Below are 21,807 nucleotides of genomic sequence, written 5' to 3'. Positions count from 1 at the left end.
GGAAAATAGAGTGCAAAAACATACTGAAGCCAACTATTTATTTGTTTTTAACTTGTTTGTGGCTACATCAACTGTGAAGGTAAAAAATAAATAAATCAATCTTGGCTATATAATTTTTAAAATACTAAATATTTTTTATTGAGAGTAACAAGGATGTTTTATTTTTGTTTATATTAGCAAATCACAAAATTTCATTCACTTCATTTAAAATTCGATTCGACTTCTTGGAAAGGACATAAACATGTTAAGCTAAAGTAAAACCTTTCTTTATAGATCCACCAAATGCTATTGTCTGCTTCTAGAGCACAACCTCCACTTAAGTTGCCTTAAATGTAATAAATAAAACGATTGAAAATATGTGAGTTTGGCCTAGTGCAGCCCAATCTAAAGACTAACTTGAGAGTACAACTGGCAAACCAACAGCTTACTCCTCTGATAACGTTGGTATCTCTATTATAAGTTTAGAGCCTTAAGTTTAATTATATATTTGAGAACTGACAATGCTTTTATATAAGACAAATGAGAATAGTTGTTACTAAGCTAAAATTTACCATATTCACAATAATCCTTGCTATGCAGTTTCTCTATTCCGATCAATATACCGCCGCTATAATCGGCAAAACCTTCTTTTTTGCGAAAGAGATTCACGGATCCATTAATGCGTTGCTGTATAACTGTTTAGCCGGGTCCGACAAGGCCGACAATTGCCGAATGTTGCTTATCTGTTGCTTATATAAAGTTAGCCAAAATTGTTGTATCAACTTTGCGTATATAGATTCTTTTAAATTTAGAGCTAGACTATCCAGCTTATCTCGTCGCAAAGTTTTCACTATTCCAAGAGAATTCTGTTTCCCAAAAAATTTACGTTTGACTTTTAATTTTCAACGAATTATTTACTAAACAATAAAAATATTAATATACTTTATATATAAAAGTTTAATAAACTTAAACAATGTTTTACTTTTGATAATTTTAAAATTGTAATATCTCTCAAGGCTGCAAGCCGGGTTGAGCTCGGTTCTCACAAAAAAAATCAAACTTAATCCGTAACCGAACAATTTTTTTATAATGCATTCTTTCAAAATTCTTTTTCAACTATCGCATTTATCGAATCAAATTTGGTAATTTCCAATTTTGAAAAGATATGAAATTTAGTGTGCAACTTGTTTTAAATAATAAAAATGTTTCAAACATATAACAACCCAAGGCTTGAATCACATCCTTGGCTCGTGATTGTGGAAAACTGGGCTCCTAAATCGAACCTTAAGGCAGAAAGTTGGTTCCAAATAGCCTAAATTCTGAGTCGAGTCTGGAGCCCTGATCTTTATCTAATCTGTATCCATATATCTTTTAATTTTACCATCTATACTCAATTTATTTGTCTGGCCTGTTGTATGATGCGTTCGTAGATCATCTGCGGCGCCGTGGTCGCATAGAGGAAATCAATGTGATTATAGCCCCGCACCTGGTAGAGCTTGACCCGACTGTTGCGCAACTCTCGCACCAAATGCTGCACATCCCGGCGGCTGGACAATGCATCCCGGTTACCATAGAAGAGCATTAGGTTGAGTCGCACATTTTCCAGCTGATAGGTGGGTGGTGTGGCCTGGCCGTAGCGCAGCGAGTTGAGCCGTGCCGAGCTGTAGTCGTACTGTTGGAATTTACCTGCATGGACAGAGCAAGGCTGTAGCTGACAGTGCAATCCAGCAGCTGGTGCGGATGGTCATTGTCTTACCGCTGTTGATGAGCTGCCCAAAGTGCAGCAGTTGACCACGTGAGATGCCCGCCGGTGTCGTCTCCAGAATGCGTGGGAATATGCTCTGCAAAATGCGAAATTTTCAATTGATGAGGCACAAAAGCCAAAAGCCAAGCATTGAAATTTACGACCTGCCCCACTGCCACTTAACTGTCAGCTCTTCGGAGTGTCTGTGCTTGTGTGTGTGTGTGTCTGAGTGTGTGTCTGTGTGTGTGTCTGTGTGTGTGTCTATGTGTGTGCTAGCTGTTATTTCCGTTTCAATGTGACACAAAGCACACGGAAGTGCATGCAGCCACACACACACACACACACACACAAACAAGAGCCGGCACAACGACATAAAGGAATGGAGGTCCTGCTACTGACCTGCTCCTTGGCCTGAATCGGCTTAACGACATTGTGTTTATACTTTTCTTTTGGAGTTTTAAATTATTATAAGCTGCTCTAGAAGATTGAAGATGTATTAAATAATATATGCAAAAAGTCGGAAAGCTTAAATGTATCCCCAACTGAAAAGCGACACTCAGGAAGCAGGAGCTATTATTTATCTTATACTAGTATATCTTTTTGTCCTGACTGTCTGACTGGTAAGCAGACAACTCTCATACAACCCTTTTTAGCTAATTAACCAGTGTTGTGGGGTGCAATTTCCCAAATCGCTGAAACACGTGTTCCTTAAGTTCTTATGTTAAGCTTTAAACAAAAATTTGATGCAAATCTTACAACTTCGCTCAAAACATCTCTGAATCGCATTTCTACCGAGGAAGCTTGGATTCAGCGAAAAGTGTGAAACACGTCTCATATAGTTCCTTGGAAAGGAAATTCTTACATTCATAGAAACATACACGCATTCATATACCCAAACACATTCACACACATGTATATATATACATATGTGTATGCATACGAACAAGCATACATATATACTACATCATACATACTTAATAACCCGCATCACTTCATACACACATGCATATACATTTACAGACGTACATACATTAATAAAAACATACGAACATTCATTTGTTAGAAACGGGGCTCAAAGATTTGGTTGGTGAAGCTTCAGGTTTAAATTATTTCCCAATATTTTTTTTTTAAATCATTTGATACTTGTTTTACACTTTTCGCAGGATTCAAGTTTCCTCCGTGGAAAAAAGCGTTTGGCTTTTTGGGGGAAGTTCATAAGAACTTAAAGAACACGTGATTCCGCGATTTTGGAATATCAAATCCGCATCTGTGATAAATTGGCGGAAAATGGTTGTATGAAAGTTTTATTCAAAGATCTTTATGAAAATGAATCTAATATGTATATCGCACTTTTCGTAAAATCCAACTGAATTGGAATTGCTACCTTTTCTTAAATTGAACTAGTTGTGGAAATAACAAATAACTTGTATAACTGCAGAGATCAGGCAGTATAGGAATTGCAAATAAAAAAGTATGTTTTATATATATAATTTTGGGGAAAAGATTTAATAAATATTGAACAGGTTAAAAATTTAGTGAAAAAAATATACTGCAAATGCAGGGATCAAGGACTTGCCAAACGAATTTGTTTTTTAAACTGGGCTCTTAATAACCCATCTAGATCAAGTTTTGTTTAAAATGAGATTCAGAAAATTATACCGAAACAAATTTATATATATATTGGATGTTGGGAGTTCAAATTATTGCTTTAAAATTTGTATCCACAATAAACAAAATGTCAAATGAACGCAAAGTATTGCTTAGTTATTTAGTTACCAAAAAAATAAAACAAATATAAATTTGTATACAGAAAATATCTTTTGATATAATCTGTAAATCCCAATGGTTTTCTCTCTCTTTTTTTTGAATTATTTTGACAGTTCCTCAGTTGGTTGTGTCTCACGTCCTGCGGCAACATATTTTGTTTTGTTTTGATGCTTATTTGATTTTCCGGCTGCCCGATGCATTTTTTCTATTTCTTTCTATTCTGGCTTCTTTTCAATTGCTGCCACTTGCCACTGCCCCGCTGCAACTTGTGGCAAATAGTTTTGTGTGTCGCCTGCACAGCCGGCAGCTTGTTTGTGTTTCCAGAGTTCTTCTCAGTTTGCTTCTTTTTTTGTTTCTTGTTATTGTTTGTTGTTGTTGCATCAAATCATGCTTCACGCATTGCAGTTGCAAAGTGTGCTGAACTTTATGTGGCGTGAAGGCAGGAGGAGTGTGGGGGGGGGGGGGTTGGCAAGGCAGAGCGTGGTGCTCTCAGCTAAATATGCACAAATATTTATTTGCGCGGGCAGCGAGTAAAACGAGTAGGCAACGAGTAGGGGGCATGAGTGGGATTGAGTATGTTGCGATTGGGGCAGCGCGGGGCAGCCAGCTGTATATTGTGCGGCATGTTTGGCAGTTGTCACAGCATATCTTGCCCCTGCCCTGGCCACCACCCACCCTGACGGAGGGAAGTCATCGCCTTGCGCTATTTGCTTAGCAATTTTGGTGCCTGTTCAGCGTCTGAGACTCTGCTCCATGCTCGTCGACTATTTGCCCGCTTGTTTGTTGACTTTTTTATGGGAGCAATGACGATTTCAGAGATACAGCACGCGGTTGCACTTAGCTTCTAGCTGCCTGTGGCACGAGCTTTGTTGATTTGACTTTAAATTTGAAATGTGAGATATTCGAACTTTTTTATTGCTCGATCGACCCGAAAGAAATTTTCAGCGTGTATCGGTTGCTCTGAGCTTGTTTGTGGAATTCTTGAAGGATAAATATGTATTCGTATTATTTTAAGAGAATTGAAATAGGTGAAAGTGCGTTTTACAGGCTGACCTTAGTAATTTATATGTTCATTATTTTTAATAATTATTTTAATAATACTTTTTAATACGGATAAGCAAATTCTTCGTTTAAATATATTCAATATACAAACATTTATCTAGCTTTCAATATCTGAGTTTTCCAAAAATTGCCAAATCGTGACGTTTTTAAATATTTTTAATTGATTATTCTTAAAAACCTTACTATTATGTAAAGAAATAAGTCTTAAAAAACTCATATTTTGCCGAAGCGTAAAACAATTTATTTTGCTCACCTGTCTCTATTGAATATGCTTCAGTTTTACACTTCTGTTTTCAAAACAAGTTGAAGTATAAACCAAAGTTTTAGTACTGTACTACAGAAGAGATTCCGAAACTATCTATTGCCTGTCAAACTTTTGCACCTTTTTTGCTGGGCAACTATAAAAGTGCTATAGCTTCTGCCACACACACACACACACACATTTACGTTTACATTTTTTTTTTTTGGAAATTTTGTATGTGCTGTTTTTGTAGTCAACCCGGCCAAAGCCAATTGCCAGTGCCCTTAGCCTAATAACTAACAGGCACTTGGCGCCAACCTCTTTGGGCCACTCCACAACAGGGCTTAGCCTTTTGAGCACGCGCCCCGAACGCCGTACAGATAAGCCATAAAGTTTGGCAAAAATAACACGAGCGCGATTTATTTGCCATATTTCATGGCAAAACAAAATTTAAATGTGCCGTGTGCGAAAACAAAAAGTGTTTAAGGCAACGTGGCGTATACGTAATGTGTGTTGTATAGTTACCAGCTGGAGAGCGCGGGCGGCCGGCACGAGCCCGTCGGTCGCGGCCAGGCCGTTGCCGGGCCCCAACGGCTGGCAGAGGCAAAAGTTTAGCGCACCTTTTGGTGCACATTACAGCAAAAAATCCAGAGATGTATGAACGTGCAAACATCATCGAATATGCAATACACTTACAGCTAGTAAAAGTCATATGTAATCCTTTCACCTTTCGAATCGATTTGAACCAAAATTGTATTATTTTAAATATTTATTAAAACATTTTAATTGGAAATTCATAATAGAACAAAGGAATAAAGAAACATGGCAGAACAAGGTATCGAAGATATCGATGAAGGTATCGAAGCATGAAAATCTGCCCTATATAAAAAGTACAAGTCGCAAAAGAACATTTGCTACTGATATTTCTGCCATGATCTGATGATGGTTTATACTAAATGCCAATAAAAATTAAAAACAAATTATCTTAGAAAACGATAAGCTTTTAAGGATAAAACAATCTGGAGGATATGCCAAGATCAAATTGGCGTCAAGCTTGATGCTTAAGAAAAATGTATACCTTGCCCTTATAATGCATTTTTGTAATTTAGTAAAAAAGCAAGTTATGTGAAACTAATTTAAAATCAAAATATATCACTTAATTGAATATTTCAATAAAAATTTCCTCCAAAAAGTGCTCGCTATAAAATGATACTTGATAATTATATAATATTCCAAAAGCTTCGTAATAAATTTGTTGACTCTATCCCCTAAAACCTATGAGATTTGCTCAAATGGAATTCAGGATTTCGAAATCGATTTTTGTTGATTCCTTGGAAACGGGGCAAGTTATCGATTATCAGAAACAAGCACGTACTGCGCGGGCCCTAAAAGCCCCCACGTTCAATTTCAAGTCTCTAGCTCGTATTCCCCTTTCCAAACAAAACAAAATTCTCAAAAAAATCGTCTATGATCTAGCTGTTACAGGCCGTTTAAGAAAGCTAATAGACTTTTGTCAAAGACTGTGAAAACAAACGTGCCACAATAGTTGGCACAACTGGCAGGAAACTGGGCAGGCAGCTCGTTTACGCATTTAAATTCAAATAACTTTTATTACCAAAACTAAAGCCGGCTCTTGAATGTATTTTTCTGTGTGCGGGTGTGTGTCTGTTAGTTGTGTGTGCGAGATTCAGAGAGTGGGCGGGGGTGGGTGTGTGGGGCGCACTCCTGAGTGCAATAAAAACTTTTACATACAACAAAACTTTGGGGCCGCTTTGTTGGCTAAATTATGACTGCATATATAATCGTACTCACACGATCCAGCGGATATTCACTGAAGCCCACATAGAGCGATGTGAGGAGCGTGCAGAGCGCATAGGTGGGCAGCGCTGGACTGCAGAAGAACTGCCCGCCCACCTGGCTCAGCGGCGTGGCGGGCAGCAGCTCGTGCAGGCCAAGGTGATTTAGCAGCAGCTGTAACAACACAAACACAATAGCAATGCATTAGCCACGCACAACGTGTGGTCTACGCAACATTAAGTATACGCACCGTGACGCCAGCCGGATCGCTGGCTAGTAAACGCAACGGCGGACTGCTCAAGTACTGCAAATACGCAATTGGCGCCAGCAGCACAACGCTCGCAAACCGTGCATTATAGTCGGGCCGCTGTGCCAGTAGCACGAGCAGCACTGTGGTGCCCTGAGAGTGACCCACATAGTGCAGCTGTCGCTGACCCGTCACGCCCAGCACATGCTCCACAATGGCGGGCAAGTCGTAGACGCCAATCTCATGCCAGCTGAAATCCCAAAAGGCCGGCTGCCTGGCCGACAATGTGCGATGTCTCCGCGATTCTGTGGTGCCCCGTGCATTGGGCAGCCAGACATCGAAGCAGCGTGCGTGCAGCTGGAATGCTAAGGCGCTTGCGCGGCCCGCAGCCACATAATCGCCTGCCGAACCGATTAGCCCATGCATCAGCACGAACGGCTGCAGTGTGGGGCAGCTCTGGTTGCGCGGCGGCGGAATACGTTGCACTGTGAGCTGATAACCGTCCACGGTTTGCACACGATGCACCTCACACTCCGCCCGATTGCGCTGCACAATTTGGCAAATGGCATCAAGACTGAACGCGAACTGGAGTCCACATCCCATCAGCATATAAACCAGGCACACACGCATTTTGTAGCACAGTGTTAGTTAAGACATATTGCCTATCGCGCTACCAACGCGACATACGAGCGGCGACTGTGGCCCAGTCGGAAGCTACTCACTGCTTTTTGTTCAACGCGGCGTATACGCAATGTAAATGGAGTGCGGTAGAGCGAGAGCGAGAGCGGCAGAGGGCGATGGAATAATAAAATATGAGAGTGCCGAGCGCACGATTCAAATACTTATAAGCAGGGCCACAGCTAATGCCAACCATAAATAAACAAACATTGAGCTCTGTTTGCTCGCAAGCCGACAATTGTTATGGCTAAAAATGATCAATTGCATAGGCCTAGAAAAGGTGTTACCGCTCGTAAGGGTATATTTGATACGGACATGGTTGACAACAATACGCAATATAGAAAATATCTGTTTTATTCATATTATTACAATTTTAATGTAATCAACACATTATCATTTTATGCAATTTTATGTAACAAGCAGCAGTCATTTCCGGTCCATAATCTCTCTATATATATATATATATATATATATAACTGTTTGTCCTGTCTGATTGACTGACTAATTAATAATTGATATTCTTACTGAACTTACCGAAGGTGTTAGTGAAGACGACTTTTGGAAAATTCGTCTCGTAACTGTAAAAAATTAGTGAAAAACGCTAAGCAGCCTATCGTAATCAAAATAAAAGTTTAAGAATTTTATAAAAATTTATTTCAGACATGTTTATACATACTTACCGCGTCTGATATAGGTGCACGTAAAAACGAATTTTTGGACAACTCCACTCGTATTTCTGGAAAATTAGTGAAAACTGTGGAAAATTTGAGACATGTTTTATACTCCATCGCTGTTGAATGGAAAATATTATTTTCTGGTTGGAATAATTGTGTTCTTGGAAATAAAGAGCTTAGTCGTTCACTAGTTGGAGGACGGAAAACAGGAATCCCGGAGGTTGGGTTGTATGGGCTAAACTTAAAGCCTCGCCCAAACGGGTTTAACTTATTATTATTACCAAAAATAAAAAAAAATGGTGAAAGTTTACTTAAATTATTCTAAAATTAAGTTCTTGTATAGGAAAGTCGTTAATTTTTTGAAGATATTCTATCCAGACGCTCACAGACTAATCAACTAATTGGATTGCGGTATCATATACCACACATTCGATCAATTGAGTGAATGCAAATACATCTATCGTAAATTCAGTAGGGTATTTCATCTTCGGCACTCGTATTGTTTACCAATTACAGATTTGTCTTCCCATTCTCTCTGGCTGTGTCTTGCTCGTTGAAAGGGTATTTGCTAGTTGCTTTCAAGATGGGAAAATCAATATTCTAGCGTGTTTAACAAACTTTTTTTGTTCATGCCCAACTTGTTAGATTTATGCCAAACGCTGTCGACGTGTTAATTGCTGAGCCCAAACGAACGGCTCCACATAAATAACTCATCTCGCTTGGTGGATCGCAGTCTGATGCCCGCCTCAAACGAGTGGCCAAGTGGCGTCGGTGATGCGGCCTTGTGGCCCTAATTAGCGATAATAATTTACTGCAAAATGTTGTGGTTCAAACTGAAGCGGGCTCCAGTAGCCCAGTCGTACGGCAGCTGGATTAAGAGTGTCGTCGTATCGTACGACTGGCATTATGGACATATATACATATATCGTTTCTAGTGCTGTTATTGTGAATGCGAATGCACATGTTTAACGGCCTATTTGATTTACAATTCGAATTGCGTCTACGTGCCGAAAATGCAATCGTGCTAATTAAAATGACCGCGATAGGGCGTGTGAAATTATTACATGCTGCCGATATGACGTCGAGTCCGCTTGGTGGCTCTCGCAACGTTTGCGGGTTCCACGGTAGGGGGTGAGTGGGTGGGGGAGGCGCTGCACTGATAGTGCGGTTAGCCAGCTGGCTATTCGTTTTGGCCATGCCTCAATTCAATTCGTAGAGAGGCACTACTAATAGCGCTCCGCATTGACGTCATCAGCAAGTTGAGGTTGGTCATTGCATTTTGGGCTCATTTCGTGCTGACTGAGCAGAAAATCTGTTTAGCGGCATCAAATTTATGGCCTTTGAAGTAAAATCAAATATTCTGCCGTGTATGGACCAATCTGACAAGATATCTGTACAACTGCCTGAACGATCCCGGAGCTTTGGAGAGCGGATATCCTTTATCCTGAAATGTTTGCTTATATTGTTTTTCAAACTATTCTAGTTTATTGAATACCACATTTTGTTTAACAATTCAATTCAAAACGTTATGAGCGGATGCATCTCCGACCCTATAAAGCATATGTATTCTTGGTCAGCATCATAGATTAGTCGATCTAGCCATGTTCGTCTGTCTGTCCGTCCATCCGTTTGTATGAATGCAAGGATATCAGAACCTATACAAGCTAGGGACTAGTAGCTTGTAGCATAGTATACACAAATCAGGTGTCTTTCATTTTCTATCTATTGCCAGTCCCCGCATCAACCCCTTAATACCATTTTGTGTTGGTAAAGAGGGTTCAGGGTATCATCTAGTCGGGAACTCTTGTTTAGTTGTATTTTTGCTTAAACGAAAATAAAAAATTGTTTATATCGTTTGTTTAAATGATTTCAGTGATGGTTTCAGCGAGAATTTGTAAAGCTATTCTAAGATTAAGATTACTCTGTTGTAGGTTTTTGTATCTTGCAAATGTGGGAATACTTTAACACAGAAAGCTTTATTGTGTATATAGAATATATAAGTTATACTGGAATCAAGAGAGCATAGAAACCTAGCAGCGGAAGCTATTAAATTTGCTATACATAACAGATACAGATTAAACTTCTTTAATGTTTGGGATAACTTATCAAACTTTAACCAAAATTAAAAATTAATTACCTTTGTAATTACAAACGCAGTGAAATGAAAGGAGATATATTGAAAATAAAGAAGAATATTTTTACTGCTTTATAGTTCCTTTTTGCTGTGACCTGATGTTGCACAGAATTTAAACAAAGCAATATCAATTACTGCTTAGTTTCTTTTGTCATGTTTGTAGCGCCTTGTTGGGTTATCATCATAATTATCTATGCATTAATTATGCTGCTTATCTATAGACATAGCTATGCATCTATTTATCTGTTCCCATCCATTTATGTAGAATTTGCACACAGAACGACTTAATTAAAAACGTAGTGCTCATTAAATTGAATGCAATTTCTCAAGCAAAATGCCAGACAACGAAAGCGTTGCACCTGCCCAGCATCAGACACAGACAAAGACTTGGACGACAGGATGATGCACTCGGTTGTGTGTAGGGTAGGGAACCCGGGGGGGGGAGGGGGGGGGGAGTGGCGTGGCGTTGTGTTGATGACGACGTTGATGATGACATTATCTCATGCTCATTGAACGCAAATGTGGCGTTTTGTCGCACACCATAAAAGAGGAAGGGTGCAACATCAAGAACAAAGAGCCCAAGTATAAAGCATAAGAAATGGGAAAGAAAACTGCAACCGAATTTTCTGACGACAGTTTTTGCCAGACGTACATTTTCCACGGCAATGCTGAGAACGCCCCCCTCCCCCCCAAGTCTATTTGCCTTATGTCATAGGTTTATTGTTGTTTTTTGGTTAAAAATGCTTTTGTAATAAACCACAACAACAAAACCATGTGCAATCGGAGCTGCGGTCTCGCTCTTCTCAGAAAAGGAACTAAATTAGGACAGTGTCTTAGTTCGAATAGAGGAAACCAAAATAACCTGATGTGTAGTTATTTTCAGTAATTTGTAGGTGGTAATAATATACATTAATATATTACTGACATATACTGTCATCAATGTTTTCTTCTTTCTTCTTTCTTTTGAATTTTGATCTTTTGAATATAATTATTTTTATGTTTCTATTTATATTTATTCTTTTATACCTCTAACTTGTTTAGAATTTAAAAATAAGATTGCGGAATTAATTAATTCTTTCTTTTTGTGCGTGTTCTTTATTAGCGCTCATCCAATCGTGCATGTACACAACTGTTTGCCCCTCAATTACGGATTGGTATTTCGATTTATATGCATGTGTGTATCAATGTGTATGTAAATAGCTATGACTAAGCTTAATTCACTTTGAAAATTGAAAATAACTAATTTGTAAATAATGCCCTTATATGCGATTCTCATGAATTCAAGTAACACTGCCAGATTTTATGCTTTGATTATAAGTAGTATATAGACACACCATATTGACATTCTAGCGAGCATTATTTTTGAATGCATGCATATGTATGTGTGTGTATGTATATATGTGGATACATGTATGTATGTGCATATCTATATATGAATGTATATTGATGTATATGTGTATGTATGGTATGCTTTTATATTAAATCCTGATAAAGCTAGCTCCCTGCTGGGCTCCAATTCAAAAAAAATCGTTTTCAAATATCGCCCTACTCTGCAATTCTCATTAATTCAATTAAGACTAACAGGAAATATATAAAATTGTTTTTGCATTCTTATAAGCCTTAGTTTAGATTAAGTTTTTCTTTTTCTCTTTTTCTCTTTGGTTTAATTCTCTACTTCTTTTGCTTTTCTTTCCCATATTTGATATTTTTTATTTGCTGATTTTATTTAAAAACTCTTCTGGCTATATATTTTTTAACATTTTAGAGTTGTGAATAACCTAATAACATATTTTTTTATAGACCTTAAGTCAGTATAGATGTCGATGTATTTAAATTGTCTTGTAGTTGCCACAAATGTTAAATAAGTATACAATCCACGCAACGCTCAGCTCACTACTCTATTAACCCACTTTTTTGTGGTGCTGTGGTGCAATCTGTGTTGAGTTCAGTTCAGTGGCTTTTTTTCTTTCTGTTGACATAATTCAAGGAATGCCAGCCACAAAGTTTGCCGGTCAGGTTTTTTTTATTCTTTTGTTAACGAATTAAGTCAGCGAGCTTTGGGTGCATTTAAATTGACTTTAATCGTGGGTAGAGCCCCGCCGCCCTGACCATTAGTCGCATCCAATGGCAGTCGCTCTATTTGTGTCTCTTTCTCAGTCTGGCAGCGTTTACGCCAAGTACTTAACAACTTTAATGAGCGGCGGGAAAAAAACTGCCGAGCGCCCAAAGTAGCCAACGCGCACTTAATACTAATGGCTGTCATTATCCTTTATCCTTTGGCTGTCGCTACAACTGTCAGTCTCTCTCTTTCTCGGTCTCTTCCTCTCTCTCTTTCTCTCTGTGTTTCTTACTGGCCAGCTGTTTATCTGGCCTTTTGTTGGCACGCACATTTATTAGGCAAACCAAAGCCCCCTTGCTCCGCCCTAACCAACTTGCTCCGCAAAAATAAAGAACCTTAAAGATAGAGTAAGAGAAAGCAACAAAAAATTAACTTAACTCAATTTAAAAAAGTTTTCGCATTTTTCCTGCTTTTAATTTTTTTTTTTCTTGCGTTTGCTTTATTGTCTGTTTGCTGTTTGTTGTTTGTTGTTGTTTGACAAAAAACGAATTAAGCCAGCAAGCAAAACTTTAAGTAGCTTTTGTGTCGGAGAAAGTATTAAAATCGTTTCTCAAATGGAACTGAATGAGACAGAGTGCCATCCGCCCACTCCACAGCCGCTGCGTGCACAAAAGTAAGTGGCCAAAGGATTCCATGCGCCAAGTGTCCTTGAGTCATATTTACTTAACTTTGGCTCAAGGGCCTGCCGGAGCCAGTGCCCATGCCCATGGCCAAGCCCTTCTTCGCTCCCTGCCTCGCCACCGACTCAGGGTCGAGCTTGTTTTTGTGTGCACAATTTACGCAAGATTTTTGATTTCCAGCTGGAAAAATGAATTTTCACCAGTCTTAACATAAAAGCATCAAAAACCCTCGAGTTGAGTTAACCAAATTTTTGCAGCACATCTTATACTATTACAAAATTCTTTGGTCTCTGGCCAAGTGGATGCCATTGAGCTAAGAGCTGAGAGTTCAGCGGTTTACTTTTTAAATTAAATTGAGAATAAAAAGTGTTTCAAAATTTTATTATTTTATTGTGGTGCAAACTCAGTCTGATAACTGGAATATTTTGAATTAAACCTGATTAGAATAAAGAAAATATATCAGATTATCTTAGGATAGAATAGTGTAGAGTGGAAAAATAAATACTTCTAAAACAGAAGAAAATCAGAAATAAGTGGAAATTTTTAATTAAATTAACCGAATAATATGAGAGATACGGAAATAAAGCTTGATAGATGGAATATCATTTGAATATTACGAATTAAAGCTGATAAAAGCAAAATAAACAGATCAGAATAACATAGAATAAAATAGTGTAGAGTGGGAAATAAATATCTATAAAAAAATAAAATATTAAATAAATATGTAATAATATAACACAATCAGAAAAAAATAATAATATTAAAATAATATAAAATATAATTGAATAATATGAAGGATAATTGAATAAAGCAGATCAGAATAAAATATATGAAAAATAAAATATAGAAAAAAGGAAACATAAATAAATAATGTATTAAAATTGGAATATATGAATAGAACCAGTCCTTGGATTAAGATAGTATATAAAATAATTGCATATGTTATTTATTTATTTATTAATGGTCGACAAAACGCGTGTCAACGTAAGTATTTAAAACATTAGAATAGCAAAATTAAAAACTAACCCCATATTGAGAATACAAATATTTCAAAAACATCATCGACACGATGGACACGATTCGCCCACCCGGCCAGCAAAGCTCCTTTTCACAGTTTAAATGGTCAATGACAATTTTAGAGTCTACAGCTAAGAAGAGAGGTACTAGTCGTGAGAAAAGATTTTGTATACTATATTTATATTTTAGAATTTATATATGTTAGAAATGAGGGTAAAAACAAAAGATTGAAAAAGTAAAGAATTTAGAATATTGGAAAAAATAGAATGTTAAGTTGATAGGGTATAGAAATTGATGGTGGAAATTGATAGCCTGTCCGGTAAGCTATGCCTCAACTCATAGCTGGAAATGGTTAGTGAGTTACCGAAGATATCATGAAAGCAACGATTTTATTAGGGTTAGAGAGAGTTCTATGGACAACAATGCATGAAATGAGTTTTGCAATGCGTAGTCTGTCGTGCACATAGGAAGAAATAAAGGGCAAGAAGGAGTGTCCATGTCAGAGTCAATGTTGCCAATATGAAGGAAGACAATGCCGAGGATTGTCTCACGGTTGGCTAAAGAGGGAAGATTTAATAGAAGAAGCCTATCTCATATATTAACTGTTAATTATTTAATTAATTAATTATAAATTTTAATAAATGTTTTGAATAAACAAAATGCTTAGTTTTGAAACAAGAAGAAAAATATAAAATCGACACCGAAAATTAATCTTCTACCGATTCACTCGTATCATTTTGTGTGCCTAACAGCTAAATTTCGTTTAACGTTTCGAACTAAAAGTAAATTTCATGTGCAATCTGCAATTTTCTGCGCTAGTGATTGCTCTTAATATCTTCGACTAAGTTGGCGTTGGCTTGCACAGTGGCGAAAGACGCTGGCAGGTGCTTACACAATTTGCCACAAAATCTGAGTAAGATCTAACCTTTCAAGTGGGCCAAGCCATTAAGTTTTATCTCTGTGCGAGATTCGCGCTGCAGCTACATTCGTTTGCACAGCAGAGACACGCACCCAGCTGGCTGCTGACAGCGCAAGGATTGGGCCACCTGGCTGCACCCGCATTCATGGGCAAAGGCAGCGGCAAAGTCAGGGCAACAACAACAGAGCAGAAGCAGCAGCAGCAGCAGCAGCAACACCGGCGGCATAAATCGCGCCATGAGTTTCAACTTTCAACAAAGATGTAAGCCAAGTTAATTGCTTTTTGTTGCCTTACCTACCTATTTTTTTTCCGCTGCAATGTCAACAATGAAACTAACGGCGGCTGCTTCTCTCAGTTGTTGTTCATGTTGTCTTTGTTGTTGTTGTTGTTTTTGTTGCAGTGCCCGTTGCTGCTATTTGAGCAGCTCTTCACAAAGAACAACTTGGCAACATGGGAGCAGCAACGGTAACTTGCCGTTTAGCTGGGGAGTGCGCGCAGCCATTTTGTTGCCAGCGCGCTTGAAAGGCTCTTGAAAAGTCGTTGCCTAACCTTAGGCGCAGTCCAAGTGCTCAGTCAGCGTTGTCTCTGGCTTGGCCATGTTCCATGCCCCATTCAATGCCATTCACTGTTTCAGTATTGCGCCAGCATCTTGGCTGCCGTCCAATATAGCCAGTGCCACGCCCCGCACCGCCCCGCACCGCTCCGCCCCCATTATTAATGATTAAAATCGGCAAAGAACGATGTCTTTGGCTACAATCAATTTACAATTCATGGCGCCCGTCGCCCGGCGCCAAAGCAAAAAGTCGCTAGAAATCAGTCAACTGTGAATATTGCAAAATGAGCTTCCGCCTTCGCATACACTTCCGGCGGCAATTTCCGTTTCCTCATTACCTTTTTATACCCTGCACCCAAAAACTGGGCACAAGCAGTGCATATCAACCAATTGTGCACATCTTAATAACAGTTCAATGGTCTCTTTACCAACACTGCACAGAAATCGATAACGTAATCGATAGCGCTTATGTTCTCAATATTTAATGCAATGATAACGATAGATGTATAGAACGATATATGTAGTTAAAATTTGTGTAGCATCAATTTAAGTCTATACAAAAAGTTTGTGGACAATTTTCGTAACTGTTTCATGAAATCTTTACCAACACTACATAGTAAAATAATAATAAATAATCGATAAATATGTATTTTGATTATCAATATAAGAAATAAAATATTGTGGTCTATCGAAAATAGTGATAATGATAACTTTTGACATTCTAAATTATCGCTATTAGAATTTAATGCAAGCGCACGTTTCAAGATTTAAAAGTTCCTAACCGCTTATCGATTTAATCAAAGTTAAATCCTACAGGGTATGTAGCAATCAGGTAGTCTGCATTGCATCTCACTGATGTGTTTCTTTTTGCCATCTTCTGGACTGTCCTTTCGAACAGGGGGAGGGGCAGGGGCGTGTGCGAGTGCGCGCCTTCATATGACAATTTATTATGCTCCCAGCCTTCGATTTAAATTGCTTGACAATTATTACACAATGACGGGCACTACATTGCGATGTCATCATCGTTGTTGGGGCTCGGAGCACGAATGCGAATTTGACAATATATATGTATGTGCTTTGTGGCTAGGACTAGGGAGCGGCCCGACCAACTCAGAATTAATGATGGCAAATTTGCAAAGTTCACAAATTTCTTATTAGTAGTTCGGAACGGGACGGCTGCTCGCCTCAGCTTTTGCCGGGACTCCGGGCTTCATATTTCATTCTAGAAGGTTAGTTTGGGGAACTGCCATTCCGGGGCGGCGTTGCGCCGTTTCTGCGGTTTTAAGTTTTCGCACTTTGGCCGCCAGCGCCGGGCGCAAATTTCCCAAGCGCTCTAATTTGAATTTTAATTGAGGTCTTTTTGTGGGGTTTATTTTTTAAATGTTTTTCATTTTTTTTCCGAGTTTTTTCTATTTGTTGGCTGTTGTTGTTTTTGCTCGGTTGGCTGCTTTGAAAATTAACAATAATTATAAATAATTATTATGCTGTTCAGGTTTTGGGCTACGTGACTGCGATGGCTATAATAGGGTTCATTTTCCTTTTGAAGGAATCGTTAAAAATGGGATTCTGGGATCTTTGTTTAGTTAAGAGATCGTAAGCGGCATTCTTTTGTGCTGATTGTATTTTTTTCCCAATACCCTTAAGTCACAAGCTTTATTAATAGATAACATTTTGGCTGCTGTCAGTGGGGTTCATTCTTGAACCGAATTCAATGTGCTAACTGATGGTAGTCTCTGAGAAACTTAGTGGTCCCTTGGAATCCCATCTACTTGTTGCAAGTTTTAGTTTTGATTCAGCCCTTCAGTTCGGAAATTGGTAAGAGTTTGATATTCACTTAAGATAATTGATTATTTTTTATATGTAATTAATTGGGAATTAGCAAACTATATTAACCTAAGCAGGATGTAGGAACCCTAAACCCGAATTAAAATAGAGATGATGTAAGTTTGGTAAAAAGTGCTATCCGAATCCTAGTATAAACATGTAATATGTGCTCTAGTCGGGAGTGCCCGACTAGGGAATACCTTACATCTATTTGGTCGCGGTAGCTTTAAGATGACAGATACTTGATCTGATCAAATTTAGTAACTGTTGCCATTAAAACCTGAGCGACTGCATTTGTTAAAAAAACAGGATTTCAAGGTCAATTTAATCGATTGCTTGGAAACGGGGCAAGTCTGTATCGTCTATCGGAAACAAACACGTACTGCGCAAACACTAGGAGGACCTATGTTTAAAAGTCTTTAACTCCTATAGGTTCTGAAATCGTCGCGTTCATACAAACGGGCCGACGGACGGACAGACGGACGTGTTGTTGTTAAGCTTTTAGTCGATAGGTCTAATTGCTGTTGTCATAAAAATAAGCTCTGTTCTGTGTTTTCCGATTATTGTTGAGTTAAAACGAAGCTTTTTATTTTTATTTATCCTGCCTCATTTTATACACAGTCATTTAGTCAATCATTTACATATCTATTAAAATTGATGTTAGTTTGATGCATAAATTGAGCTGACATAAAAAAGAACATAATGAATAACATGATTTTAATTTGTATTATGATTATCTTTTTTTTTCTTTTGTATCGTTTACAAGGCTAGTTATTATTGCTTTATTCCGCCGCATAGAACAAAATCAAATCAATGCGAAAATCTTTTATGTACTTTGATGCATTTCGCATGTTGTATAAAAAATTGACGCGCAAATCGTTTGCAAAGCTCATCACATAAAATCATAAAAATAAAAATCGAATATATTTGTTCAAGTTGAAGCGAGAATAAATTGAAATTGCGTTGTCCCCGGGCGCAACCCTTTAATTTGCAGCGTGTCTCTGAAAAAAGGCGAACGGTTTGCGGGAGGGTAAACAAATAAAAAAAAAATAGTAAAAAATAAATGAATGAAACACTTTCATAAAAAAATAGTGAAATTCAAATTGTGCCATATATCTAGTCGGACATATCGTGCACGAATATCGCATGTAAATATAAATTTAATTGCGCAAAAAAGTGAAACAAATAAATCAAACCAAAATAAAAAACAACTTCACACAAGCGCAGGGCAAACAAAAAGAAGCAGCACAACGGCGACAGCAATGGCAATTGCCATTGCGAGCTTTCCCGATCGGAGATATAATTATGAAAAGCGCTGCAGCCATAGAAATTGTAATTGAAATCCGAACGTTTTTTAACTGGGTTCGGTTTGGCTTTCACTTTGTGCATGTGCTTGAAAAGAAAGCGATTGTAGAATCAAATAATAAAAAAAAAGAATAAAACGCATCATGCATAGTGCAAAAGAAGAAAAAGTAAATATGCTGTTGCCAAATGGAATCAATTTAATTAATATGCATATCGAAATCTGTGAACATTTTGCAGCTTCTATCGAATTACAAAGAAATAATAAAAGAATGGAAGCATTCATCAGAATAACATGGTAGATAAAATGTGTGAATGGAAATAACACACGAATATATTAAATATTTAAAGGTATTAAACCAAAATAATTATATATTATTGAATATACACTTCTGAGCTAACGGAAATTAATAAATAATAGTAATTTTAAAGTGTTCGTTTTCCAAATCCAACATGAAGTAACACTTCTTTTACTGTTGTTTAGGGAACCACTTTAATTTAAAATGATGTGAATAAATCCAATACAGTACTTAATAAAATTAACAAAAATAGGTTGGTTATATAAACCGATGTGAGAAATCGATTAGATGAGACCTCCGCAATATCCTCCGCATTCGGACTCCTTCATTTCTACGCCTAGCCAGTCGAATGAGATGATGTTCAAGCCGCGTGATGTAATGTATGTTTATGAAGTCTCCGATTTTGGACATGCCGAGGTCTCTTTCCAAATCGCATGTTCGCATGTACCAGGGCGGACCAGACAGCTTACGGAGCGTTGTGTCCTTCGCAAGACAGGATTTTGTACACTTAAGAAATATCACATTTTCAAATTTCACATATTGATGTCCGACCGGTTGTCGGTAACATGTGAATGGCAAAAGTACTGTTTCTTTAAATAAACAGCTGATCGAGTTGCTTTAGTTTACATAAGCGCCGCAAAGATTTCCTTCCAAAAGTCAAATAAAAGTTCCCTGAAGTGGAGTCTCTGTTTAATTGACTCTTTGCGGGATTTGGCCAACTTTAAATGTTAAAAACTGTGGGATTATTAAAATTTTAAATTATAATTGAAAGTTACCGCTTGCCTTCGTTGCAATATCAGCTGGTTTATGTTTTTCGCAACATCAATAGAAATCTCGATTAATCATCGCAAAATACACGAAATGTTCGGAGCGAATTTACATATTTTTTAAAAATGTGAAATTTTTGAAAAATGTGTGAAATGTGTTTTCTAATGGGGAAACGTACAGGCCGCATTTTACACATTTTACAAAAATGTGACATTTTCAGAAATGTGTAAGAAATGTGTTCAGTGGGCAGAGGCTATAAGCCGGTTTTACGAACGGCCAAAAGGATTTTCTTGCATGCGTTTATAATTCTGAACTGGTTTAGTCACATTTTTAAATAATTTTGCGCCTGCTAAAAGGAATTTTTAGCAAGCGTTTATAATTCTCAACTGGTTTAACTCACATTAGTTCAGAGTTTTGTGCTTGATAAAAGAAATTTATTGCAAGCACTTGTAATTCTCAACTGGTTTTACTCACATTTTACATCAATTTTTGCCTGCTCTGAAAAATGGAAATCGTCAGATAAAACCACAGTTTTATTAGTTTTCTTTTTCTGTTGCTTTATTTTCTATGCTTTGAAATCTCTTTCTTTCTCTTACAATTCTTACATTCCTTGCATTTTCTACGTTTGCACCGAGCCACAATTACTTGACTTGCTTATTCAGACAAGTTTCCTTCCTGTTTTTATTAAATATTTGTTTGCATTTATTTGATTTCTGCTTTTTGTTGTTTATTGTTGTTAAATTTGATTTATGGTTTAAGTTCAGCCATCATCGGTGTTGAATGGAATTTTAATTTATGTTTGCATTAGTTTTTGATTTCAGCCAAATGCGTGACACAATTCTGCTTAATTGTACAAACTTTTGCATTTACGTAATTATTTAAATACAAGCTTAATTTAATGAATTAATTTTAATTTTAAGCCCCTTGCCTGGCTCACATAGCTGGCATAATTGATGTGCTTTGTTTTATTTGATTTTATATTATTTTTTATGTTGTTTCTGTTTGCGGCGCCGCTTATAAATTTAATTAGTAATTTATTTATAATTACTGTTTACCATTTACCCTTGGCTACAAAAAAAGCTCATTGCGTGTTCGGTTTGCATGTTTTTCTATTGTTTTTTTTTTATTTTTAATGTTAATTGTTTTGTTTTTCATGTTGTTTATTTTAACTTGAAGTTTACCCCTAAGCTAATCGCAGATAAATATGCTACACACATAGACACATTCATCTAGACACAGAAAAACAACAACATCAATAAGCGCATGTGTGTGTGTGTGTGTGTGTTTGTTGGATTTACCATGGGATTTGTATACATAGAAAACTTTTTTTGTTAATTGCTTATTTAAAAAAATAGTTAGTTGTATGTGTGTTGCCTAATAAAAAATGCCATTGGACTTGCAATTTGGACTTTGGAGCTGCTCAAATATTTGTGTTTGTTGTTGCGGCATTTTGTTTTACATTTATTAATATTTATTTATTTAATTTATTTACTTTTTTTTTGGCAGGTACCTGATACTTAAATATCAATTACGGGGAGCAGGCTGTGGGTGAGAGCAAATCAAGTTTACATTTATTATAGACCTTGTAAAATATATGTATAAATATGTTTTTTTAATTTTTTATTTATTTTTAGTTTTTTTTTTGGCATGTTTTGTTTTCGCCTGCGTGTAAAAGCGCCTAAAAGCGAGCTATGCACTACTGCAAAAAATGTTAGTGATTGATTTTGGTTTAGTTTTGTATACATAGTTGAATATAGTATATATGCATATATGTATATGTTTATAAATACACCGATACAAGTATGGCAAAAACTTTGAGTTCACTTCAAGCCTACACACACACATAAATAGTATATTAAATTTATAGTTCATAGTTTTTATAATATAATACTAGATTGTAAATATTGATTTGGTATATTTTTACTTTTCTTTTTTCCTTTTGCTTTGATTTGCTTATTAACATCTAGCACTTAGCCTAGCTGTAGTTTTTCTCTTAAGTAGCTTTGGTTTCAGTTTTTTTTAATCTTTTTTTTTTAACACTTAGGGTTTTGGCAATTGGAGCT

At 37.1% G+C, this 21,807-nt stretch overlaps 2 protein-coding genes across 4 annotated transcripts in view; one reads left to right on the top strand and one right to left on the bottom strand.

The window, feature by feature from the left end:
- The window catches only part of LOC135428074 (sphingomyelin phosphodiesterase), a 116,308-nt gene that overhangs the window by 12,120 nt on the left and 82,381 nt on the right, over nt 1-21,807 (top strand). The window lies entirely within an intron of this gene.
- On the bottom strand, nt 986-7,591 carry LOC135427964 (lipase 3). 3 transcript variants are annotated; one of them, XM_064681730.1, is made up of 4 exons: nt 6,841-7,570; nt 6,606-6,764; nt 1,736-1,820; nt 992-1,665 (listed from the first exon to the last, which is right to left on the bottom strand). In XM_064681730.1, exons 1-4 carry the CDS (start codon nt 7,465-7,467, stop codon nt 1,370-1,372), a joined length of 1,167 nt encoding a protein of 388 aa, XP_064537800.1. In that variant the 5' UTR covers nt 7,468-7,570; the 3' UTR covers nt 992-1,369. The 3 variants fall into 3 exon arrangements, with proteins under 3 accessions (XP_064537801.1, XP_064537800.1, XP_064537802.1); XM_064681732.1 differs by having other exon boundaries at nt 1,522-1,684; nt 6,841-7,591; XM_064681731.1 differs by lacking the exon at nt 6,606-6,764 and having other exon boundaries at nt 986-1,665; nt 6,841-7,575.

This window comes from Drosophila montana, unplaced genomic scaffold, assembly GCF_035044405.1.
Source record: "Drosophila montana isolate Dmon_TW-CO22-7 unplaced genomic scaffold, ASM3504440v1 contig_2438_1, whole genome shotgun sequence".
NCBI classification, from domain to species: Eukaryota; Metazoa; Arthropoda; class Insecta; order Diptera; family Drosophilidae; genus Drosophila; species Drosophila montana.
Note: the sequence above shows the minus strand (reverse complement) of the source record. Positions and strands in the feature narration are given on the sequence as shown.